This window comes from Coregonus clupeaformis, chromosome 33 (assembly GCF_020615455.1).
Source record: "Coregonus clupeaformis isolate EN_2021a chromosome 33, ASM2061545v1, whole genome shotgun sequence".
Taxonomy (NCBI): Eukaryota; Metazoa; Chordata; class Actinopteri; order Salmoniformes; family Salmonidae; genus Coregonus; species Coregonus clupeaformis.
Window position 1 is genome coordinate 25,646,358 of NC_059224.1, and position 26,853 is coordinate 25,673,210.

Below are 26,853 nucleotides of genomic sequence, written 5' to 3' on the forward strand. Positions count from 1 at the left end.
ACCAAATACTAATTGAGTGTATGTAAACTTCTGACCCACAGGGAATGTGATGAAAGAAATAAAAGCTGAAATAAATAATTCTCTGTCACGGTTTCGGCCGAGGCTGCTCCTCCTCCTTGCTCGGGCAGGCTTCGGCGGTCGTCGTCCCCAGAGTACTAGCTGCCACCGTTGTATGTTTTCGATGTTCGTTTGGTTTTGTCTAGTTGTTGTGCACCTGTTCCCTGTTAGTGTGATTATGTACCCTTTATATTGTTCCATTTGTTTGTCATGTGTTGTGTGTAATTGTTTTCCTGTCGTTTGGTGCAGTGCTGTTTGCCAGTCGCTCTTTGTGTACCGTCGCACTATTGTTTGTGCGCAGTTTCGGTTTGGGAGTGTTTTACGCACTGTGGCGTATATTTCGCCTCCGGGTTGTTTGACCCGTGTTGTTATTTTTGGAATGACTAGTAAAGTCTGGATTGACTTAGCTCCTGTGTCCTGCAATTGATTCGCACCACATCCGCATCAGAGTTCGTGACATTCTCTACTATTATTCTGACATTTCACATTCTTAAAATAAAGTGGTGATCCTAACTGAACTAAGACAGGGAATTCTTACTACGATTAAATGTCAGGAATTGTGAAAAACTGAGTTTAAATGTATTTGGCTAAGGTGTATGTAAACTTCCGACTTCAAATGTACGTGCCATTTTCAAGGGATATGTTAAATATATTTTATAACTAGGTTTTGCTTTTCATGATCAGTAAACATTAATTGATCATGTATTTTCAGATACGTGAGGGTAGGCTATCCATTTGGCATGTAGCTAGCTAAGCAAACAACATGTGTAATTTAGCTTGCTTCATCAGAGATTAGGCTTTTGGAAAGAGTTTGACATTTGCAAGTTGTCAGTCGGACTACTGTCATCACCACTATAGATGGCAAGCAAATCCAAACAATATTTGGATATAGCCATCTAGTTTATCCCCTGAAAGTTAGCCTGTTAACTAGCCATATTGACATGATTCATTATTAGCTAGCTAGCCAATTTGACGTGGTCTATCAATCTGTCAGCAGCAATCGCGATGAAACACTCTTAAAAACAATGTATATTTGTGGAAAAATCACCCTGATTAACTCTTTAGTCATATCCCAGTTTACCTATTTTCTTATGGTCTTGCCTACACCTAGCGACCTGTTTTTTTAAATTATATGAGCAAAAGATATTCCATTTTATTTGGAACGGCAAGCCAGACGGGCCTATTTATGTAATGAATATGAATTCGGAGGGCAGAAATTATTAAATATTATAGCATTAGACCTCTCACTAAAGACGTCAGTCATACAAAAATTATACTTAAATCCGAACTGGTTCTCTAGCAGATTACTAAGAATGTCTCACCCCATGTTCAAGAATGGCCTTTTCCCCTTTATTCAGATTACAATTTCTCACTTTCGGTTATTTGAAAATGAAATAATCTCCAAAATATCGCTATAGAAAGTTGGTTGCAATTTCAGTTTAATCCACCAGAAAAGACAGAACAAATATTACAAGAAATATTATGTTTAAACTCAAATATACTAATTGTAAATAAAAAAATAAATATAAATATATATTATATCATAAATATAATGATATAATCTTTGTAAATTATATCATAAATAGGACTGGTGGAGTTATGTCACACATGCAGCTAACAGAAATATATGGAAATGTCTGCTCTACCCAAAATTCTAACCAACTAATTGCAACATTACCGCAAAAATGGAAGAGACAAGTGGAAGGGGGAAACAAAATAAGGAACTTGTCTGTCGGCCCTAAATTAAAGACCAAAGTTGGTTAAAGAAAATTGTGATAAATAAAAAAGTATAATAGTTTCATTTAAGGACCAAAACATTGACAGCTGTGCCATAGTCCCCTGTAGCTCAGTTGGTAGAGCATGGTGCTTGCAACGCCAGGGTTCTGGGTTCGTTTCCCACGGGGGGCCAGTATAAAAATGTATGCACTCACTAACTGTAAGTCGCTCTGGGTAAGAGCATCTGATAAATGACTAAAATGTTTTAAAAAATGTAAAATATAGATTTGCAAAATAGTTGGGAAGAGATTTTCAATGTACCGATTCCAATGCACATGGTTTATGAACTGATACACAAAACGATGCCGGATTCAAAACTTATAATTTTTCAATTTACATTATTATAAAAAATTAGTGCAACCAATAGAATGTTACATATACTGTATGGGGGATGCAACCATCCCAGCACTGCAGATTTTGCTGCGAAGAGACAGAATCATTAGATCATTTGTTTTGGTACTTTCCATATGTAGCTTGTTTTTGGTCACAGGTTCAGGAATGGCTGAAGAATTGCAACATTTACCTGGCGCTAACTCTGTAGATAGCACTACTGGGTGATTTGAAAAGTCATAGTCAATTGATCAATAATATAATAATACTTTTAGCAAAAATGTTTATCTTTAATTTACAATCTGTAGAAACTATGAGAATAGAAAGGTTCAGAACTTTTGTGAAAAATCACGGCTCACTACTGGTCAAACACCTACTCATTCAAGGGTTTTTCTTTATTTTTACTATTTTCTACATTTGTAGAATAATAATGAAGACATCAAAACTATGAAATAACACATATGGAATCATGTAGTAACCAAAAAAGTGTTAAACAAATCAAAATATATTTTATATTTGAGATTCTTCAAATAGCCACCCTTTGCCTTGATGACAGCTTTGCACACTCTTGGCATTCTCTCAACCAGCTTCATGAGGTAGTCACCTGGAATGCATTTCAATTAACAGGTGTGCCTTGTTAAAAGGTAATTTGTGGAATTTATTTTCTTCTTAATGCGTTTGAGCCAATCAGTTGTGTTGTGACAAGGTAGGGGGGTATGCAGAAGATAGCCCTATTTGGTAAAAGACCAAGTCCATATTATGGCAAGAGCACCATCATTACTTTAAGACATGAAGGTCAGTCAATACGGAACTAACTTTTTTGGTTCCAACCGCCGTGTCTTTGTGAGACGCGTGTGGGTGAACGGATGAACGCCACTTGTTTTCCCACCGTAAAACATGGAGGAGGAGGTGTTATGGTGTGGGGGTGCTTTGCTGGTGACATTGTCTGTGATTTATTTAGAATTCAAGGCACACTTAACCAGCATGGCTACCACAGCATTCTGCAGCGATACACCATCCCATCTGGTTTGGGCTTAGTGGGACAATCATTTGTTTTTCAACAGGACAATGACCCAACACACCTCCATGCTGTGTAAGGGCTATTTGACCAAGAAGGAGAGTGATGGAGTGCTGCATCAGATGACCTGGCCTCCACAATCCCCCGACCACAACCAAATTGAGATGTTTTGGGATGAGGAAAAGCAGCCAATAAGTGCTCAGCAAGACTGCAGAACTCCTTCAAGATTGTTGGAAAAGCATTCCAGGTGAAGCTGGTTGAGAGAATGCCAAGAGTGTGCAAAGCTGTCATAAAGGCAAAGGGTGGCTATTTGAAGAATCTCAAATATAAAATAATTTTGATTTGTTTAACACTTTTTTGGTTACTACATGATTCCATATGTGTTATTTCATAGTTTTGATGTCTTCGCTGTTATTCTACAATGTAGAAAATAGTAAAAATAAAGAAAAACCCTTGAATGAGTAGGTGTTCTAAAACATTTGACTGGTACTGTATATGTATATACACTGCTCAAAAGAATTAAGGGAACACTAAAATAACACATCCTAAATCTGAATGAATGAAATAATCTTATTAAATACTTTGTTCTTTACATAGTTGAATGTGCTGACAACAAAATCACACAAAAATGATCAATGGAAATCAAATTTATCAACCCATGGAGGTCTGGATTTGGAGTCACCTTCAAAATTAAAGTGGAAACCCACACTACAGGCTGATCCAACTTTGATGTAATGTCCTTAAAACAAGTCAAAATGAGGCTCAGTAGTGTGTGTGGCCTCCACGTGCCTGTATGACCTCCCTACAATGCCTGGGCATGCTCCTGATGAGGTGGCGGATGGTCTCCTGAGGGATCTCCTCCCAGACCTGGACTAAAGCATCCGCCAACTCCTGGACAGTCTGTGGTGCAACGTGGCGTTGGTGGATGGAGCGAGACATGATGTCCCAGATGTGCTCAATTGGATTCAGGTCTGGGGAACGGGCGGGCCAGTCCATAGCATCAATGCCTTCCTCTTGCAGTAACTGCTGACACACTCCAGCCACATGAGGTCTAGCAATGTCTTGCATTAGGAGGAACCCAGGGCCAACCGCACCAGCATATGGTCTCACAAGGGGTCTGAGGATCTCATCTCGGTACCTAATGGCAGTCAGGCTACCTCTGGCGAGCACATGGAGGGCTGTGCGGCCGCCCAAAGAAATGCCACCCCACACCATGACTGACCCACCGCCAAACCGGTCATGCTGGAGGATGTTGCAGGCAGCAGAACGTTCTTCACGGCATCTCCAGACTCTGTCACGTCTGTCACGTGCTCAGTGTGAACCTGCTTTCATCTGTGAAGAGCACAGGGCGCCAGTGGCGAATTTGCCAATCTTGGTGTTCTCTGGCAAATGCCAAACGTCCTGCACGGTGTTGGGCTGTACGCACAACCCCCACCTGTGGACGTCGGGCCCTCATACCACCCTCATGGAGTCTGTTTCTGACCGTTTGAGCAGACACATGCACATTTGTGGCCTGCTGGAGGTCATTTTGCAGGGCTCTGGCAGTGCTCCTCCTGCTCCTCCTTGCACAAAGGCAGAGGTAGCAGTCCTGCTGCTGGGTTGTTGCCCTCCTACGGCCTCCTCCACGTCTCCTGATGTACTGGCCTGTCTCCTGGTTGCGCCTCCATGCTCTGGACACTACGCTGACAGACACAGCAAACCTTCTTGCCACAGCTCGCATTGATGTGCCATCCTGGATGAGCTGCACTACCTGAGCCACTTGTGTGGGTTGTAGACTCCGTGTCATGCTACCTTTAGAGTGAAAGCACCGGCAGCATTCAAAAGTGACCAAAACATCAGCCAGGAAGCATAGGAACTGAGAAGTGGTCTGTGGTCACCACCTGCAAAACCAGTCCTTTATTGGGGGTGTCTTGCTAATTGCCTATAATTTTCACCTGTTGTCTATTCCATTTGCACAACAGTATGTGCAATTTATTGTCAATCAGTGTTGCTTCCTAAGTGGACAGTTTGATTTCACAGAAGTGTGATTGACTTGGAGTTACATTGTGTTGTTTAAGTGTTCCCTTTATTTTTTTGAGCAGTGTATATATTTACAAATAAATCTATGGGGGATTGGAAATGATGCAGACAATTACATTGATGGAAGCTACAATCAATCTGCAATATTAAAGCTGATCTACCCCGCAAAAAATAAAAATAAAAATAAAAAATAAAACAATGTTGAAAAGGGGATAATGTCAGCTATCTTCGCTAGGTAGGCCTACGTTGGTTGTTTAGCCACTATGTTTTGCCAACTGTACAACATTTCTACCGGTAGCTTACAAAGTAAACATAATCATTACATCGGCAAATGTGTCCTTCTGCTGCTTGACAGGAAGAGCCCACAAAGGATGGGAAATTAGCAAAACACTCATACTTGTCAGTTATATAGTCAGTTTATTTCTATTTTATATCACTTAAATATCCAATTAATGCTGGCCAATATTGAGAGATACTGTGAGGCTACCCTCACGTATCTGAAATTGCATGATCAATTGATGTTTACTGATCATGAACAGCATGCAGTTACTTGCTGTATAACTCTGATGATAGAGCTAAATGTGCGCAATTGTTTTGCATGGAATAATTGGAAATGTGTAGTTCTGACTATGTTCTTCAAGAGGGGATGATATTACAACCAAATAGTTAACATTTGTTTAACAATCCCTTGAAAACGGCACACAGTTGTCAATGGTTTTAGCGAAGCTGGGGTCTCCTTGCCCTCCAGCAGGATAATCGAATGCTCTGCATGTAATTGTGACGTTTTATTGATAACAACCTATATTCCCTATTGCCCTGTACGAGTGTGTAGGGCTGTGACGGTCATGGAATTTTAGATTTGGTTATTGGTCAGTCAAATGACTGTAGTCACGGTTATAATCGTTTGAATAGCACAATCTTTTTTTTGTTAAGACACACATTTTCTTCTCTCCTCCTCTCCTGACACATGTGCCCCGGCTGCAGGGAGGGCGGCATTGCCTAGGCAACCAAATACTTGTTTGCTACAACACCTTGCTTGTTTCAGCAAGGAGCAACAAAGTTGAATATATTAATTTTTTTACGGTTATGACAGATAATTTAGTTTCATGACAGTCTTCATCCATAATCGGCGGTTACACGATTATATGGTAATTGTGCAAGCCTTACGAGTGTTCCATCACTTCAACAGTAGGGGATTACAATCAGATGCAGCCTTCTTCTTACTGAGCTTACTATACGGCATCAACAGACTTTGATCCCTGTGTTGGAGTCGTGTTGGCAGAGGTTTACTGAGATAGTGTCGTTCCGGGGGTAGGCCTGCATTTTCATAAGCTGGTTTTCCTCTCTTCTCGCCGAGGAGAGATTTAACTTGGGGCTCACAGCTGGGAAGCACACCAGTGCTGCTATTGTTCAAAGCGCTTGGATTTGCCAGATTTGAATCACTTCTACTGCGTGGCAGGCAGGTAGGAGTGAGTTAGAGAGAGAGAGAGTCATACTCCCAGGCTGGGGGAATGCATGGCAATATTCATTTAAATCTGGCTTTCAAGTGATGCTCTGGCTTTAAGGGACCTCACACACAAGGCACTGCAGAGACCTGTGAAAACCTGTCAACCAGTCTGTTGTTATAGTCGGACTCAAAGAGCTGCTGCCAAGTGAAATGTAGCTTTGTTACAATAGATTTTGACTTCATAATCATAATTCTCTGTGGGAATATATTATAATATATGTCAATTTAGTTGTGACAATAATGAAAGGAAAAATACCATGCTACTGACTCCATTTTGCTGTAGCACTGAAAGCATAGTCTTCAACTTTTCTATTCTAAATATTTGTCAAAATTGTGCACTGTTAGTGTTGTATTGTAATTGTGTTGATAATAGCCCTGGCCTGAACAATACATTTCTTTCAGTGTACAACATACAGTATAGCAAGTTCTAAATGGTGTTCCTTGGAAAGAACACATTACAAGTTTTGTGATGCAAACGCATGAATATTCTAGTAGTGCCAGGGTGCACATTTCCCTTACTACAGAAACAACGCTAATTTTTCCAAAAAGAGGAAGTTTTGCTGGTCACTTAAGGAACTGTGACTTGGCCGATGAATACGATAACAATACACAGGGGAGCTCTATTTTCAAAAGAGAACATTGCCTAATATTCCCCCTCAAGACAGGCATTCCTCACCATGTCTCCGTTAATAAATCACTATATCCGGTCTCCACAGAGCAGCTGTGAATTTTAATGAATGTTTAAAATACCATTAAAGTAGAAAGATAGATGATAAGATCTATTTTGGGTTGCCTCTGTGGACTAGGATTGGGTTGTGTGTGTGATACATGAGCAGACCATACATTATGTATAAAAGATCCTGTCTCCAAACATTCACCATTCCCTGTGAATGAATGGTGCTGAGGAGAGGATATGAGATGAAGAGGAGAGGAGAGGAGAGGAAAGCTCCATCTCCTATCCTCAAATCTCATCAGAGAGATGATGTCACACATATGTGCCTGAATAAAAATAAATCCTGATGAGGCATTGATGTCAGGAAGGGAGAGCAGTGGGTTGTGCTGCCTGGTACACTCTCAGATCTGGTGGCCTGGATTCATGACTGAGAGCTTTTGGGTTGTTCCATGAAATGAGTCCCTTTTGAGTCCCTTTGATATTTTAAGTATAAATTGTGCACCAATCTAGAATTTTAAAAGCCTGCTATATTAAATGAAGTGCCCTTTAATATAGACCACATGGAGAATTCAATTAATAAAAAATAATAAAAAATGAATAAGGACTCTCTTAAGTGCCAAAATTCTGCATTTTGACATGTCCCTCTGTGCACTCTCTGTGACTTCTAGGAAGATTTGAACCCACTTAATCCCAAGATTTCTCCAAGTTTTCACCATCATTGTAAAGCCCTTGTTATTTTAGTTGCTTTGAGAAAGTCAGTTCTGAAGATTAGTATTTATTTAATGTGATTAGTGTTTCACATACATCTGTCCCTCATTTTAAAGTCAACCCTGTTACGTGAACTGATCTCTCATTTTAATGTGGTGAAACATTGAACAAAAGAAACATTGAACATCTAATAGTCAAATCATAGTGTAAAACCATGTGAGCTAGTTCTTCTCTTTTTGTCAATTTTCTGGTGTTTTGTGGTGGAAAACTGAGTGGGTTGAGCATAACACGTCAACCCTGTTACCCATAGATAGACAGGCTACAAATGTTTTACCAATTACATCACATGCCAGGGTCTATTAAACAGCGTAGCATGCTAAGTTGACTTCTAGGTGTGTGTGTGTTGAGCATTGAGCGAGGCAGGTAATTTTTTCGGGGCTGCAGACACCATCGCTCTCTGACAGATGGGGTTGTGTGTGAGGGGAGGGGGTGAGGGAGGGTGAGGGATGGGGATGGTGAGTAGAGATGTTGGTACAGTAGGTAGCCATTGTCCTCAGCTGGCTGTAGCCTATGATGCTAAATCACAACCTGTAGCCTGTAAACAACGAGCTGGTGTGAGGAGGGGATTCATGGCGATCATATTGGAAAGCTATGGCAGTTTTCCCTGGAACTTGAGACATTATTCCTGTGCTTTGTCTCTGTGGACTAGCCTTTCTCATTAGATTCTGATGTTTGCTATGCTGGTCCACAGAGGGAGGGAGGATGAGTCTAACCCTGTTACCCACAGATAGACAGGCTAGACATTTTTTTAAATTATTATTTTGGGTGAAGCTTGCATTCCATTGCCACTCCCTGTTGCACACAACAAGCTCCTGTCACAAGGGGATTGATTTATGGCTTATTTAAGATAAAATCATCAACCCTGTTACAGTCAACCCTGTTACTTTATTTGGCACTTAATAGACACTTACTATAGGCATAGTCAATTTTTTATTTAGCCTCTTGAGATGGAAAAACATGTTTTCTTATGAAGTTGTACATGTGCTCTTTGTGACAGAATGTTCAAATTAGGTGAACTCAAAAGTATTTTTGGACCAAGTTACACTTCTCAAAAAACACCGAATTGGTGGAACAACCCTTTTAATATCCTTCAATAACCCCAGCTTCCTTGTATCTCTTCAATTCATTCATACTTTTAGAAATAATCTTATTTTAAGAAAAAGTCATAGTATACTGTACATTTTTGATGAGGAAGATATGGCACTTCTATGGAACTTGGAGAGTCTTAGGGCAAGTGGTGTAATGCATCGTAGATTACATTAAAGATTATATTTGAATGTCATAGTTACTAATTTCTCTGGTAGTTGTGAGTTAATGTAGAACAAGATACACACATCATAAACAGTACAATAATCAATGATTCACTACTAAGAGGGTCCCTCTCTCCTTCAGTTACTAATCCATACTTAAGGATTTTCTCTCTCTTCTACTTTGTAGGGATCCACCACAGAGATCTCTGCTACAGCCTCCGCTGTCACCTCCTCTTCTCCTATGTGGCTAGTGTTGCTTTTTGGCCCAGGCTGCCTCACAACGCCCATTGTTTCCGCCCCGATAGTCCCTCTAAAGAGGCTTGTCTACATTACAGGCGATGGAACGGAACACCCGATCGGGAGGCTGTCCTGTGGGGTCAGAGGCTTGTGTGTGTGGGTGTCCGTGTGTCCAGTGCCTGCCAGCTGTCTGTGGTAGAGACTGCAGAAACTGATACTTAGGCCTTCTGTACCAGAGGAGATTGGTGTTCTTTGACCGCACTCTGCTCCCTGCCCGCCCACCTGCCCGGCCACAATCTAGGTCACAGCTTCTTGAATGTGACCACCTCAGTCCTGCACTATTACTGCCCTGGAACTAGTGTTGTTGTAAAGAGCATGGTGAATTGCAAATGGCTTGAAGTCAGGATAATGAGGACAGCTCTCTATCTCTTTTCTCTCTCTCTCTCTCCTCTCTCTCTCTCTCTCTCTCTCTCTCTCTCTCTCTCTCTCTCTCTCTCTCTCTCTCTCTCTCTCTCTCTCTCTCTCTCTCTCTCTCTCTCTCTCTCTCTCTCTCTCTCTCTCTCTCTCTCTCTCTCTCCCTCTTTCTCTCTCTCTTTCTCTCTCTCTCTGGTTAATATGCCAGAAATAAATGGGATTCTGTTGTACGCTGCCATTTCCTCCATCAAGACTGTATCTAGTGTTTAGTTTGCTGGAGGCTTCTCTCTCGCTCTCTCTCTCTCTCCCTGAGAGTAGCTGTTGACCACCCACAAGGTGATATCAACATGCATTGTGCTCTGTTTAAGTGGGCCAGAGGAGATTTTCTGAGATTCTCAAGGCCCAGTGTTGAGAGGCATGTGTTTGAGGAAAATTGTTGCTGTGACGCTGCGCCACTGCTTATGCCTCTGAGATAACGTTTAAGAAAACAGAGAGCTTTGAATAGATGTAGGCTTTAGCGAGAGATAGGAGAGGAGCGGCAGCACTGGGGATGAATCATGTTCGGCTGGCTGGGGCGAGCAGCCTGAGCTGAGTCAAAAGCTTATTGAGAACAGCTCTCTGGGAGAGCAACAGCACAGACCTGACAGTATCTGCCAGGTACATCTCAACCGATCAGCGTTTTTCTGCCACAAACAAATGTGGAGACAGGCGTTGCAGTCAGCTTCTTCGAGTCAATACTGCCCACAGTCTGAATAACACACTGGAGGGGAGTATAGGTGAACAGGTCCAGAAGACCCTTCAGGCACAGATATACATACAGATAGGGGCATCAGGTGTCCATGTATCACCCTGACCACCCCACCACACTCCTGTTCTCTCACCCTTATGTGAACTTTCAGAAGGCTTCAATAACAGAGGCTGTATACACACAGACTGTGCAAACCAAACGGTCCCCCAAACAGCAGTGCTAAAATATGAATGATTCCAGCACCATCTGCATGCTAATCTGAATAACGTCTCCAAAGACCCACTTCGTCCACCTAGGCTTTGAAAAGAAAACATCCACAGAAAATCTCTGCTTTCCAGGCTCTAAAAAGATGAAAGAATACCACAGAGAGACCGGTGTTTGTCATTAGTGCACTCAATTTGCAGCTTTTTATGAAGCAACAGGAAAACTAAATTCAATGGCTAATTTGATTTGAGCCAAGTTGAAAATAAATGTGAAATTACAGTTTGTGTTTGTTTGCTGGTCTTTCCTGTGCTTATCTGTATGGCACACAGCTCCCTTAATGTTTCTCTGTGAATCTCAGCACACACAGAGCACACTGCTGAGGAGAAAGCACATCAAACGCATGCGAAATGACTCAAAACAGTAGTGTTGACGACAGCAGAAAACAACAACAACGGTAACCTTATCGTCACCCAATCGCCTGTCTTTCAGCACAAACCAGACTTGTTATCTTATATTTTCACTCTGCTGGAAAAACGGAATGAATCACCTTGAGCTGAAGAGAGAGACAGAGAGAGAGAGAGAGAGAGAGAGAGAGAGAGAGAGAGAGAGAGAGAGAGAGAGAGCAAGAGGGTGTTGATTGTTGGTGTCATTTGAACAGAAGTGTACAGAATTACAGTCTGTGTTCTCCTCATTGGTCACAGATGGGTTAGCATCTTCTGTCTCCGAGTAAACACACACAAACACACACACACGTCCCTCTCTTCAGCCATGTTGCAGGACTTTGTGTTAGCTGGCATGTTTTTGGCAATGCTGCACCATGCCACTGCTGGATGATGATTATGTTTTTGCCTTGTCCGAAATCTGTCTTTCCTGCTACTTACTAAAACAACATACTGTGTACTAATCGTACTACATACTATTTAGAACGCGCTGTTTAGTAATAACATTAGCAGTAAGCAACTAAAATCAACATACTAGGCTCCATACTGAGAATGCATAATTTAATTTCCGCCATTCGTTCATTTTGGTACAGCGCATTACATTCTCTGATTATCAGCTGTTGTTGTCAAAAACTTGTGGGTCTGAAAAGACGATCGTCTTCCTCAGTAGTGTGGAGCGAATTCTACTAGATGAAAAGCAGAAATGAGTATGACATCCTGGCATTTAAAGCAAACTCAATTTTCGAAAATGTCTTATACAATAAAACATTCTATTTTCGGATACCCAAAATGCCTACTATCTAGAACGCAAGTAGGGGTATTCGGACAAGGCCATAGTCTTCTGCACAAAGAGCTAAATAATAATAGCTCCTTTGTTTTTTAAATGTCCACTTTTGAATAAATTAGGAAAGAACTCATGGATACTAATTCTTAAATGTTAGTCATTGATCATTGTTATGAGGGAAAATCCAGTGTACCCATTATATTTATTATTCCTCAGTGTATCACGTGTCATGTTTAATGGGGTAGTGTGTATCCCATCTGCTGTTACTCCTATATCCTCTCCAGCCATGACCCGTCATCCACCTTAGTTTGAGATAACTCCCACACCTTGTCTGGTCAGAGGTAGCCGTGGTGTGGGATACTGTTTTAATAATGAGCTCCTCATTGCTCATCTATCATTTAAAGAGCTGCACCTCCTCATGTTTCTGTCCTGGCATGGCTGTCATTATCATTCTCATCACATTTTCACAGTGCTGTCCTTCCTCACACAACAGCATGCTTTTGTCTAGTTACCCTTAGCAACACTGTCCTCTAAATTATAAAGCGGTTTTGAATGGTTTACAGGAGGTACAGAACATTGTCTGTCTGTCTTTGGCTTTGTTATGTGTCTTTCACTCTGGAATTCCAGTCAGTGACAGGTAAGATAGAGGTGAGACAATTTGTTATACAGTATGTGAAGGCATCAAAATAAGCACAAAGTCAGTGACTGTACGGCTGTGGCTTTGAAGCCAACAATAACTGTGAGGAGTTGTTTTATGTAGAGTTGGCTGATGGTCTGCTGAATTGTTCTCTCTCTCTCTCTCTCTCTCTCTCTCTCTCTCTCTCTCTCTCTCTCTCTCTCTCTCAGGTGCACCACGCTACATTTTGACCCAGATCTGCCCGCCACCTCCATTGTTATCACCTTCCACAACGAGGCCCGCTCTACTCTGCTACGCACCATCAGGAGGTAAGAGACCCCTGAGCCTGCCCTGTTAACTGACTCTGGACTAGGTCACTGTAGGTTTGCTCTCAGACCTTTGCCTGACTCATATGGACTCTCCACTTAACCCTGACACCCAAGTGCCAAATCCCTCTATTGACTTCCCAGCCTGACCCTTGACCTTTCCCATAGCTGCCTCACCTCCTCCTCACCTCTCCCTGTCCCTGGGTGTCAGCAGCTTGCCTCAGCAGCTTGCATCAGCACAATACAGCCCAGCCCAGCCCAGTGTCAGCTCTCCCCTGCCAACCTCTCCTGAATCCGGTTCAGCTCATTACAGCTGAGTAGACCTGGGCTGTCTCTTAAAGATCACACAGAGAGTCCTGACCACCGCTCCACTGAGGGGAAACTGTCCTGTTTATGTGTCCGCCCCAAACCATTTCAACCAATTAAAAGACAATCCCTCCCAGTAGGTTACAGCCTGCCCGTCCCTGTGGTTTTTGGATGGCTTCTCCGTTTGCAACTTTATCACAATTACATCCTTCTCTTGCAAAAAAAACGGTTTGTAATTGCGCCTGTGGCTTCACTGCAGCCTCAGGATATAATGGTGTCTAGCTTCAGGCTCCATCCCAAACAATAGCAACAGAGAAGCAGCAAATGGCAGTTTGCTTTTCTGATAATGAATTCATTAGCACAGCAGTTAAATACCTCCTCAAGTGGTCCTCTGTAGCTCAGCTGGTAGAGCACGGCGCTTGTAACGCAAAGGTAGTGGGTTCAATCCCCGGGACCACCCATACACAAAAATGTATGCACGCATGACTGTAAGTCGCTTTAGATAAAAGCGTCTGCTAAATGGCATATTATTATTATTATTACAGTACCAGTACCCTCCCTGTGGCCCTCAGGGGCCTCAGCCTCAGTGGGTGGGCTTTAATTAGCACAGTGCTCCATGTCGGCCGGCATGTTTGTGTCATCATGACGGCCTCCATTCTGCCTGCATGTAATTACATAGCCTTAGCCTCACTCAGCCCTCCACCACCGGTGAAGTAGCTAATAGGAAAAAAAACAACAACCCTCATCTCCTGAGATTTCTCTGCATTAATGAAGTTGTCTAGGGTTCATGGGCTGACGCACAGCCCACCAGGACCAGGATCCTCAGCCGGTCTGTCTGTTAGCCCATATCTCTCTCTCTCTCTCTCTCTCTCTCTCTCTCTCTCTCATTCACTCTATCTCTCTCTGACACCAGAACCAATCATTGATACAGAGCGAGGTTGAAAAGCTGGCCGTGGCCCTCTCTTTGATTTGTGTTAGTGCTGACAGAGGCTCTAACTACAGTCCAGCCCTCAGAGCCCTGAGAGGTTGGGGGACAGGGACAGGCTAGAAACCCTCCTAAGAGCCTGCTCTCCCAGACAGAGCTGGGACCAATAGATCAGGAGAGGAGAAGGGGAGGGGAGGAGAATAATATGGAAGTGAGAAGAGGGGAGGATAAGGGAGGAGAGGTAGAGATAATGAATACAGAGATGAGAGGGGAAAGTAGAGGAAAATAAATTACAGGAGAAATGAAAGAGGAGGAATAGGGAAGTCAGGAGAGGAGAGGAGAGGAGAGGAGAGGAGAGGAGAGGAGAGGAGAGGAGAGGAGAGGAGAGGAGAGGAGAGGAGAGGAGAGGAGAGGAGAGGAGAGGAGAGGAGGAAAGATAGGCCTGTGTTTTCATAGCCCCAGCAGGTAGAGAAAACTAAAGAACAGGGAAACAGTCATTGACCCCATACTACACTGGGATGCTATATTCTACTGATGTTTGAAGAGACGGGCACTCTCTGTGCCAAACAGCCATAGAGGCGAAGTATGTGGTCATAACTTGTCTAAATGGGTTGTGAGTAGTGTGATTAATATAGAGCGAGCCCGCACACTGACGCCTTCAGTACATACTCATGACGATCCGTACTAAACAAATCACATAAATTAGAAAATACCCACTGGGCAAAAACGAGTTGAATCAATGTTGTTTCCACGTAATTTCAACAAAAAAATTATATGTGATGACGCTGAATCAACATGGACAATTTTCTGGATTTGCAAAACGTAAGGGAATTACGGTTTTTTTTCACCAAAACTTTAACCTAAATCCAATGACATGGTGACATTTTGGTTGATTTATATGTTGAAATAATTTCTGTGCCCAGTGGGTAGTGTAGATTATATTATTTTCCAAATGTCACCTATTCCTGCATGTGCCACAATGGATCTCATCGATGCTGTATTCCTCCTACTCATACTTTTCCCACACCAAATGTAAAGCATTTTGGAATGCATCAGGAGAAACAGAAATTAATTTGGCAGTCAAAGGGCTTCTATCCTGTGTTTGGGTGGTGAGTGTGGGCTCAAAGTCGCTGTGCTCAAAGTTAGAATAATGACATTCTAAGACCGCAATGTACATTAAACACATTTATACCGCTCTGCTAACCCAGGCCTTTTTATTGTGGGTAGTAATTCCACATGGTTTGTGTAAGCTTAATTTGGAAAGGAAATATTACTTAACCTGGCTTTGGAATGATGCCAATTCATCCCTTTTGTATTGAAAATGGTTAATATATTTTATGGACAGGACTGTCTACATTCTAAATATTTTCTCAGTGGGTTTGATGTTCTTGGAACAGTCAGTGTTTCATAGTGAATGCCAAATCCTACATCAGTATTGGTCTGGACCCAGCTTTGGAAGTCCCACATGAGACTCTCAGCTCTATTGTGTTTTCTCAGAATTTCTCACCACATTTACTTCTGACTCACATGCTATATTAGGTACTTTACATGGTTCAAGGGAGCGTTCACTTAAATGTTATTCATGCACAATACATTTACATTTCAGTCTTCATATGAAACCGACTGATTATCATAAAAAGAGGGGAGAATAAGGCCTAGAACAATGTCTACAGCAAACATTAGTAATGCTGCTGTTCTAGATATAGCCCACATGGCAATAGTCATCCACCTCCCCTGATTAGGCTGCATTTAGAAGCTGAATCAGGGCTCTGTCTTACTGTAAAGCTTTTCCTGTTGCCACCAGGAACAGATTTCTGTCAGGGGCATTAATAAAGGCATGAGGATCAGGCGCCAGTGGAGGGTGGTTGGAGCGGGATAGAAAGGGAGGGAAGAGGAGGGGGAGAGGAGTAGGGGAATGGAGTGATGAATGGGTCCAGCACCCACAGCGATAGAAGAACAGACCGATGAGCCTGACAGCCCTCCAATTATTCACCCAGACAGGAGAGGAGGAGAGAGAGAGAGAGAGGGTCAGAGAGAGAGAGAGGGAGAGAGAGAGAGAGAGGGAGAAAGAAAGAAAGAAAGAAAGAAAGAAAGAAAGAAAGAAAGAAAGAAAGAAAGAAAGAAAGAAAGAAAGAAAGAAAGAAAGAAAGAAAGAAAGAAAGAAAGAAAGAAAGAAAGAAAGAAAGAAAGAAAGAAAGAACAAGACAGAGGGAGAGTGGGGGGGTGGAAAGACAGTGAGAGGAAGAGCGATCGGAATGGAAAGAGAGAGATGCCCTCACACCATGCTACAAATCACACAGCAAATCCACCTTGAGTCCTGTGAGCATCGCTGTGTCGTCCCCTTCCAGAATTTCACCACTATCATCGGAGCACGCCTGACCAGTAATGGGACAGGGATGGTTATACTGATTGGCTGTCTGGGTAGACATGCTCTGCTCTCCACTGGTGTGTGTCATCTCTCCAGGAAGTTGGCCAGGCTGAGAGGAGAGGAGAGAGGTTTAGCTTTAGGTGGGCGGAGTGGTGTAGATCAGTGAATAGAGAGAGAGAGAGAGAGAGAGAGAGAGAGATCATTTGTGGGTGTGGTAGGTATAGGGTGTGAGGGCCTGAGAGGTAGGAGAAGAGGGTTGATGTGCCTTGATTCAGACTGGGATTAAAGGTGAAGTAATTTGAGGGAGGTGGTGCAGCTTTCTCTCCATCTCTTCTTCCTCCATCACCTGCTGTTCAGCCATGTGCCCCAGGAGAGGAGAGATCATCTTAGAGGGAGATTCCAGTGTGGTTCTTATAGAGAGAGTTTAATGTAAAAGGATGGTGTTAGGAGGAAAAAGAGCTAAAGCCAAAAAGAGTGTTCCTGTATTTTCTCATACACTTAATAGAAAACCATCCAAATTGAATTTTGGGGGCTGAAGTTATGAATTTTTAATTTTGTAATCTTCAGAACTAATGAAATAGTGTTGTTTTATTAAAGCCGTAATACCATTCTCAATTTTTCCCATAACGTGGGGTAAAAGTAGATTACAGTACTTGCAGCTCAATAACGATTGTAGTCTTTAAGAAATGCAATAGTTTCTAACACTACTCTTTCTCCCCTCTCCTTTTGCAGTGTGCTGAACCGGACGCCAGTCCACCTGATTCACGAGATCATCCTGGTAGATGACTACAGTGAGGATGGTAAGTAGAGTAGAGGCTGACTACAGTGGCTGGTGAGTAGTAGAGGAGCAGCTGTGAGCAGAGATAGAGATAGCGATGGAGCTGATTCCAGCAGGAGCCAGTGTGGAAATGGATTGGAGATGGATGAGATGAGCTCTCCCATTCTGGGTCATCTGCCGGGGGTAAAAATTATCAGTGATTGAAAAGATTTCCCCTGTCTCTATCAATATGTTTATTACAATTCAATCCCAATACCATGCGCTGTGTGGGTGACAGTGTTGAGGACATTGCATCTAACACTGAATCAAATGATCTCTTTCAGCAAACGACTGCCTTCTACTCACCAAGTTGCCCAAAGTAAAGTGTTTTCGGAATGACAGGAGAGAAGGTAACCTAGTTCATTTGTGTGTGTGATAATGTGCGTGCCTGCGTGTGTGTGTGTGTAGAGAGTATTTTATCCGTGCAGTACACAATTGTGTCCTCAACTTGAACACACACCTTAGAGCCCACCACCACTTTTCTTCTGAGAGGGAAGAGCAGCGTTAGAGCCTAATGTTGTTGTGAGGAGATAACAGTAGACCAGGAGGATGTTTCCCCTGATTGGAGCACTAGTAGCCTGCCTGCAGTAGATGATTTCAGAGCACATGGAATAGCTCAAGCACCAGCTGTGAGCAGTGGTGTAGTGGTGCCTGGAGAAGTGTGGATACCCTAATTTGGCAAAAGAATTCCCAAACGGTACGCCTGGCGAAGGAAACCCACTGGGCACACACTGGTAGAATCAACATTGTTTCGACCTCATTTCAAAAATTGGATGTTCTAAGTCCACAACTATGCTTAAACCACATCAGGAGACCATTTTTAAAGTCTGGAAAAAATCTAAAAATATATTTTTGGGAGGGTGTAGTTGCCCTTTAATTCAATTGGGCACCTAGCAAGAGACATTTGGTTTCTATATTGTAGTCTACAATGTAGGCCTACAGTGTACATGTGATGGCCGAGTTTGCAAAAGAAATGCCATCCAGATTGATACAAATCATTATGATATCATTCTGCCAGGTAGGCCTACTTTGCCTTCATATTTTAATTGGGAAGGTTTTTTGGTGAAACCCTTCAGAACAGAGCATGATGACTGAATTGCGCATCGCAAAGATTCAACTAAGACTTCGGACCAAACTTTTTCAATACCTGGTTTGCATACCCATTGTTGCCTTAGTTAGCATTTACTGGCAGATATCATACGTTTAAAAACGTCTTTCCTACCTACTCTAGTACATCTCATGTCCACCAGATGCATCAAACTCTTCGCGTTTCGGCCGAAGTCATTCATTTCAATGGAGCAGTTGCGCACTGTAGCGGGGATGCCGCACTAGGCTGCGGTGCGTTCTGTGTACCGCATGCTTTCAACATTTTCGACTCGTGCATTGCTTTACCATGCAGTGGTACAAACAGAAGTACAGTGACAGACTTGAACTAGCTAGCGTTTAGCTAGTTGAAAGCGAAGCACATGTGTGTCAAGTACTGAAAATCCGGGCTAGATATATGGAAAAATAAAATCTGGTGGACATCTTGGGTTATATTTCTTGGGTGATATTCCACTGAAATTAGGCTATGTGTGCGGCGTGATTGTATAGGCTACTTTGTGCATGATTTCTCTATTCTACTACATAGGCTAATTGATACGGTGGACACTTCCACTGCACTACTTTGATACACATCAGTGGGGATTAAGAAGTGAGTATATGCAATGCCCACTGGAAAAAAGGTGGTTATATAGCGTATACCTGCGTATAGCCCCCACTACACAACTGGCTGTGAGACAAGAGAGTAGATTCAGGGATGTGTTGACTCGAGAGGGTTGGATTTGAGTGTTATGTGGTGATGCAATAGCATCACTGTTATACAGTGCCTTCAGAAAGTATTCACACCCCTTCACTTTTTCCATGATTTTGTTGTGTTACGGCCTGAATTGAATATTGATTAAATTGATACTTTTTTGTCTTGTCACTGGCCTATACACAATACCCCATAATGTCTAAGTGGAATTATGTTTATTGAAATTTGTATAAATTAATAAAAAATGAAAAGCTGAAGTGTCATGACTCAATAAGTATTCAATCCCTTTGTTATAGCAATCCTAAATAAGTTCAGGAGTAGAAATATGCTTAACCAGTCACATAATAAGTAGCATGGACTCACTCTGTGTGCAATAATAGTGTTTAACATGGCTTTTGAATGACTACCTCATCTCTGTACCCCACACATACAATTATCTGTAAGGTCCCTCAGTCGAGCAGTGAATTTTAAACACAGATTCAACCACAAAGACCAGGGAGGTTTTCCAATGCTTTGCAAAGAAGTGCACCTATTGGTAGATTAGTAAAAATAAAAAAAGAAGACTTTGAATATCCCTTTGAGCATGATGAAGTTATTAATTACACTTTGGATGGTGTATCAATACACCCAGTCACTACAAAGATTCAGGCGTCCTTCCTAACTCAGTTGCCGGAGAGGAAGGAAACCGCTCAGGGATTTTACCAAGAGGCCAATGGAGACTTTAAAACAGTTACAGAGTTGAATGGCTGTGAAAGGAGAAAACTGAGGATGGATCAATAACATTGTAGTTACTTCACAATACTAACCTAATTGACAGAGTCAAAAGAAGGAAGTCTGTACATAATACAAATATTCCAAAACATGCATCCTGTTTGCAACAAGGCACTAAAGTTATGTGGAAAATCAATCAAATGTTTGTCCTGAATACAAAGTGTTATATTTGGGGCAAATCCAATACAACACATTACTGAGTACTGCTCTCCATATTTCCGATTATAGTGGTGGCTGTATCATGTTATGGGTATGCTTGTAATCATTAAGGACTGGGGAGGTTTTCAGGATAAAAAATAAATGAAATGGAGCTAAGTACAGGCAACATCCTAGAGGAAAACCTGGTTCAGTCTGCTTTCCACCAGACACTGGGAAATGAATTCACCTTTCAATAGGAATATAACCTTAAACACAAGGCAAAACTGAAAGCGCGAACCACCGCATTTAACCATGGCAAGGTGACTGGGAATATGGTTGAATACAAACAGTGTAGTTATTCCCTCCTTAAAGCATTCAAACAGGCAGAACGTCAGAACTTCAAAGTGGAGTCGCAATTCAACGGCTTAGATACGAGACGTATGTGGCAGGGTCTACAGACAATCACGGATTACAAAGAGAAAAACAGCCACGTTGCGGACACCGACGTCTTGCTCCCAGACAAGCTAAACACCTTCTTCGCCTGCTTTGAGGATAACACAGTGCCACCGATGCGGCCCGCTCCCAAGGACTGTGGGCTCTCGTCCTCCGTGGCTGATGTGAGTAAGACATTTAAGCGTGTTAACCCTCGCAAGGCTGCTGGCCCAGACAGCATCCCTAACCACGTCCTCAGAGCATGCGCAGACCAGCTGGCTGGAGTGTTTACGGACATATTCAATCTCTCCTTATCCCAGTCTGCTGTCTCCACTTGCTTCAAGATGTCCACCATTGTTCCCGTACCCAAGAAAGCAATTCTAACTGAACTAAATGACTATCGCCCCGTAGCACTCACTAGCATGAAGTGCTTTGAGAGGCTAGTCAATGATCATATCACCTCTACCTTACCTGACACCCTAGACCCACTTCAATATGCATACCGCACCAATAGATACACAGATGATGCAATCGCCATAGCACTGCACACTGCTCTATCCCATCTGGACAAGAGGAATACCTATGTAAGAATGCTGTTCATTGACTATAGCTCAGCCTTCAACACCATAGTACCCTCCAAGCTCATCATTAAGCTTGGGGCCCTGGGTGTAAACCCCACCCTGTGCAACTGGGTCCTGGACTTCCTGACGGGCCGCCCACAGGTGGTGAAGGTAAGAAACAACACCTCCACTTTGCTGATCCTCAACACAGGGGCCCCACAAGTGAGCGTGCTCAGCCCCATCCTGTACTCCCTGTTCACCCATGACTGCGTGGCCACGCACGCCTCCAACTCAATCATCAAGTTTGCAGACGACGCAACAGTAGTAGGCCTGATTACCAACAATGACGAGACAGCCTACAGGGAGGAGGTGAGGGCCCTGGCGGAGTGGTGACAGGAAAATAACCTCTCCCTCAACGTCAACAAAACGAAGCAGCTGATCGTGGACTTCAGGAAACAGCAGAGGGAGCACGCCCGTATCCACATCGACGGGACCACAGTCAAAAAGGTGAAAAGCTTCAAGTTCCTCGGTGTACACATCACTGACAATCTGAAATGGTCCACCCACACAGACAGTGTGGGGAAGAAGGTGCAAATTCTGCTTGGCCCCTAAGACCCTCACAAACTTTTACAGATGCACAATTGAGAGCATCCTGTCGGGCTGTTTCACCACCTGGTACGGCATCTGCACCGCCCGCAACTGCAGGGCTCTCCAGAGGGTGGTGCGGTTTGCCCAACGCATCACCAGGGGCACACTGCCTGCCCTCCAGGACAGCTACAGCACCCGATGTCACAGGAAGGCCAAAAAGATCATCAAGGACATCAACCACCCAAGCCACGGCCTGTTCACCCCGCTATCATCCAGAAGGCGTGGTCAGTACAGGTGCATCAAAGCTGGGACCGAGAGACTGAAAAACAGCTTCTATCTCAAGGCCATCAGACTGTTAAATAGCCATCACTAGCCGGCTACCACCTGGTTACTAAACCCTGCACCTTAGAGGCTGCTGCCCTATGTACATAGACATGGAATTACTGGTCCCTTTAATAATGGAACATGAGTCACTTTAATAATGTTTACATACTGCTTTACTCATTTCATATGTATATACTGTATTCTATTCTACATTATTTTAGTCAATGCCACTCCGACATTGCTCGTCCTAATATTTATATATTTCTTAATTCCATTCTTTACTTTTAGGTTTGTGTGTATTGTTGTGAATTGTTAGATACTACTGCACTGTTGGAGCTAGGAACACAAGCATTTCGCTACACCCACAATAACATCTGCTAAATATGTGTATGTGACCAATAAAATTTGACGCTGGAGTTGCTTACCAAGATGACAGTGAATGTTCCTGAGCTGCCGAGTTATAGTTTTGACTTAAATCTACTTGGAAATCTATGGCAAGACCTGAAAATGGTTGTCTAGCAATGATCAACATCCAATTTGACAGAGCTTGAAGAATTTTGAAAAGAATAATGGACAAATGTTGCACAGCTCCTAGAGACTTACCCAGAAAGACTCACAGCTTTAATCTCTGCCAAAGGTGCTTCTACAAAGTATTGACTCAGGGGTGTGAACACTTATGTAAATTAGATATTGTTTTTTATTTTCAAAACATTTGCAAACATTTCAAAAAACATGTTTTCACTTTGTCATTATGGGGTATTGTGTAGGTGGGTGAGAAAAAAAAATCGATTTAATCCATTTTGAATTCAGGCTGTCAAGGGGTATGAATACTTTCTGAAGGCACTGTATGTGTCATAGATATCATGATCCCATTTAGACAACGTGTGAATCTAGTCTGTGTATCTCTATAAATATTGATTTGATTATATCAACACATCAAAAGGTTGACTGGAATACAGTCTGAGCACAACTAAACAGAAAACTATTAGATTGCATTATGAGTCACTGTTTTCAGGAAACTCATATGTCATTATGATTATTTTGCAGCTCCCTGTGTCACCTTTTATATAAATCCACAGGGGTGTTCTCAGTGATGCCATTTAAATAGCCTTTAAATAGGTTATTTTTAAAAAAGCAAACAGAAAAAAGCTGTAAAGCAGTGTGTGCGGCTTGCTAGTTAAAACCCCTCCACGCTATCTGTCTGTGCTTGTCTGGTAAGGCAGAGAATCATCAGATTCAGCACATTATACAGTCTGAAGTGAAATATATGGTTGAAAAGCTGAGAGGTGGAATCAGACAGTAACGAGATGCAGATTGCTGTGCGTGGATAGAGGTGCCCCTGCGCTCACAGGCGTTTTAAGTTCCCCTGATAGGAGGGTTCAGCAGAGGGGTAATGGAGATGAACCCCATCTCACCTCACAGGCTGACAATCTGACATCCAAAAATCTCCAAAAGCAGCTAGCTTCACCTAGTAACACCAAGGAATATGGATACTATCTGACAGCATCCACCTCAGTTACTGTATAATGCAGGAAGATAGGGGGCTGTTTTGATAATTGTTGAAGCCTTCAGTGTCTTAAAGTATTTAATTGTAGGCTGGTGCAATAGACTGTTGTCATTGCTGAACATTTTCTTGTACTTTAGTTTTTTATGTTTATTCCCCTAGTTGTCATTGTACTCAGTGCAAGCGTGACTGAAATGCATGAAACCTCCTCTTGCAAACAAACCTAAAACCCAGTGTCACTTCTTGACTTGTTCTCAGCCTGGGACAGATAAGGGGGTGTGATGTGACAGAGGTGACAGAGCATGGATTATATTGTAAAACCTCTGTAAGAACAGTGATTAAGAGCCCTGGTATGAAGAAGAGAGATATAAATCCATTAATAGGTTAAGCTTTTCAGTGATCGTCTTGCTGGAAATATGGAGCTAGCTCATCTGAAAATGCAATTGATCTGTCAGGTGCAGCAGGAACAGAATCTAACAGTGAGTGGGTGTGGGGAGAAACAGAGGGGTGGTCCTCTGTAGCTCCGTTGTAAGAGAATGGCTCTTGCAATGCCAGGATAGTGGGTTCAATTCCCGCCACCACCCATACATAAACAAATGTATGCACCATGACTGTGAGTCATTTTGGATAAAAGCATCTGCTAAATGGCAATAATTATATTAAGGGTGTAGGAGGAGGATGAAAGGGTGAGGAGGAGGAGCTGAAGGGGCTAGGTATGGAGGGGGTGAGTGGGTGAGGGTGTTTATACAGTTGAAGTCGGAAGTTTACATACACCTTAGCCAACTACATTTAAACTCAGTTTTTCACAATTCCTGACATTTAATCCTAGTAAATATTCCCTGTTTTAGGTCAGTTAGGATCACCACTTTATTTTAAGAATGTGAAATGTCAGAATAATAGAAGGATTACTTTTATACTATTCCAGGTATTCCTTAAAGAGGTAGGGTTTCAAGTGACTCCGCTGTCCTGTCCACCATTGGGGTGCCAGAGCAGCGAATAGCTTTGACTGAGCTGAGCGGGAACTGTGCTTCCGTAGAGGTAGGGGGGCTAGCAGGCCAGAGGTGGATGAACATAGTGCCCTCGTTTGGGTGTAGGGTTTGATCAGAGCCTGAAGGTAAGGAGGTGCCGTTCCCCTCACAGCTCCGTAGGCAAGCACCATGGTCTTGTAGTAGATGCGAGCCTCAACTGGAAGCCAGTGGAGTGTGCGGAGGAGCGGGTGACATGAGAGAACTTGGGAAGGTTGAACACCAGACGGGCTGCAGCGTTCTGGATAAGTTGTAGGGGTTTAATGGCACAGGCAGGGAGCCCAGCCAACAGCGAGTTGCAGTAATCCAGACGGGAGATGACAAGTGCCTGGATTAGGACCAGTGCCGCTTTCTGTGTAAGGTAGGGTCGTACTCTGCAAATGTTGTAGAGCATGAACCTGCAGGATCGGGTCACCGCTTTGATGTTAGCGGAGAAAGACAGGGTGTTGTCCAGGGTCATGCCAAGGTCATGCCAAGGACACAATGGAGTTGTCAACCGTGATGGCGAGATCATGGAGCGGGCAGTCCTTCCCCGGGAGGAAGAGCAGCTCCGTCTTGCTGAGGTTCAGCTTGAGGTGGTGATCCGACATCCACACTGATATGTCTGCCAGACATGCTGAGATGCGATTCACCACCTGGTTAGCAGAAGGGGGAAAGGAGAAAATTAATTGTGTGTCGTCTGCGTAGCAATGATAGGAGAGACCATGTGAGGATATGACAGAGCCAAGTGTCTTGAAGACGGAAGGGACATGGCCAGCGGTCAAGGATGAGTTGATGAGCGAGGTGAGGTAAGGGAGAAGGTCTCCGGAAATGGTCTGGAGAAGAGAGGAGGGGTTAGGGTCAAGCGGGCAGGTTGTTGGGCGGCCGGCCGTCACAAGTCGCAAGATTTTATCTGGAGAGAGAGGGGAGAAAGAAGTCAAAGCATAAGGTAGGGCAGTGTGAGCAGGACCAGTGGTGTCATTTGACTTAATAAATGAGGATCGGATGTCGTCAACCTTCTTTTCCAAATTGTTGACGAAGTCATCCAAAGAGAGGGAGGAGGGAGGAGGAGGAGGAGGAGGAGGAGGAGGATTCAGCAGGGAGGAGAAGGTGGCAAAGAGCTTCCTAGGGCTAGAGGCAGAGGCTTGAAATTTAGAGTGGTAGAAAGTGGCTTTAGCAGCAGAAACAGAGGAAGAGAATGTAGAGAGGAGGGAGTGAAAAGATGAAAGGTCCGCAGGGAGTCTAGTTTTCCTCCATTTCCGCTCGGCTGCCCGGAGCCCTGTTCTGTGAGCTCGCAATGAGTCGTCAAGCCACGGAGCAGGAGGGGAGGACCAAGCCGGCCGGGAGGATAGGGGACATAGAGAGTCAAAAGATGCAGAAAGGGAGGAGAGGAGGGTTGAGGAGGCAGAATCAGGAGATCGGAGGGAGAAGGATTTAGCAGAGGGAAGAGATGACAGGATGGAAGAGGAGAGAGTAGCGGGAGAGAGAGAGCGAAGGTTGCGATGGCACATTACCATCTGAGTAGGGGCAGAGTGTCACACCCTGGCTCTGGGGACTCTATATGTTGAGCCAGGGTGTGTAAATTCTATGTGTTTGTGTTCTATGTGAATTATCTAGTTGTTCTATTTCTATGTTGGCCAGAGTGGTTCTCAATCAGAGGCAACGAGTGTCAGCTGTTGCTGGTTGTCTCTGATTGGGAACCACATTTTAACAGGCTGTTTTCCCACAGTTGTTGTGGGATCTTGTTCCGTGTTCCGTGTTGGTTGTATTTTGTAGCCAAGGACTTCACGTGTCGTTATCGTTTGTTGTTTTGTTCTTGTTATCACTATTGATAATAAAGTATGTTCGCTCATCACGCTGTGCCTTGGTCCACTCTCTCTAACGATCGTGACAGAAGATCCCACCAAACCAGGACCAAGCAACGTGTCCAGGAGCAGGCAGCCTGGACATGGGAGGAAGCACCGGGTAAGGAGCTGGAGAGGTTGGCGATGGCCCAGGTGGGCCAATTGTGGTCCTGGGAGGACATGCTCGGGGGTAAAGGGCCATGGGCTAAGGTTAAGGCCCTGGCGAGAGAGGAGCAACGGCATCAACAGTGTCGTCGTCGGACGGACGAGAGGCAACCCCAAAAAATTTTTAGGGGGGGAGCACACGGCA

General features: G+C 43.4%; 1 protein-coding gene across 2 annotated transcripts in view; it reads left to right on the forward strand.

The window, feature by feature from the left end:
• LOC121548907 (polypeptide N-acetylgalactosaminyltransferase 14-like) overlaps nucleotides 1-26,853 on the forward strand; it is a 135,732-nt gene that overhangs the window by 62,187 nt on the left and 46,692 nt on the right. Inside the window, exons 3-5 of one of the 2 annotated variants that reach the window (XM_041860562.2) lie at nucleotides 13,072-13,170; nucleotides 17,499-17,566; nucleotides 17,868-17,933. In XM_041860562.2, the coding sequence (XP_041716496.1) occupies nucleotides 13,072-13,170; nucleotides 17,499-17,566; nucleotides 17,868-17,933 (233 nt within the window). The remainder of the gene's footprint in view (nucleotides 1-13,071; nucleotides 13,171-17,498; nucleotides 17,567-17,867; nucleotides 17,934-26,853) is intronic. The other variant, XM_045210243.1, reaches the window with a different exon arrangement.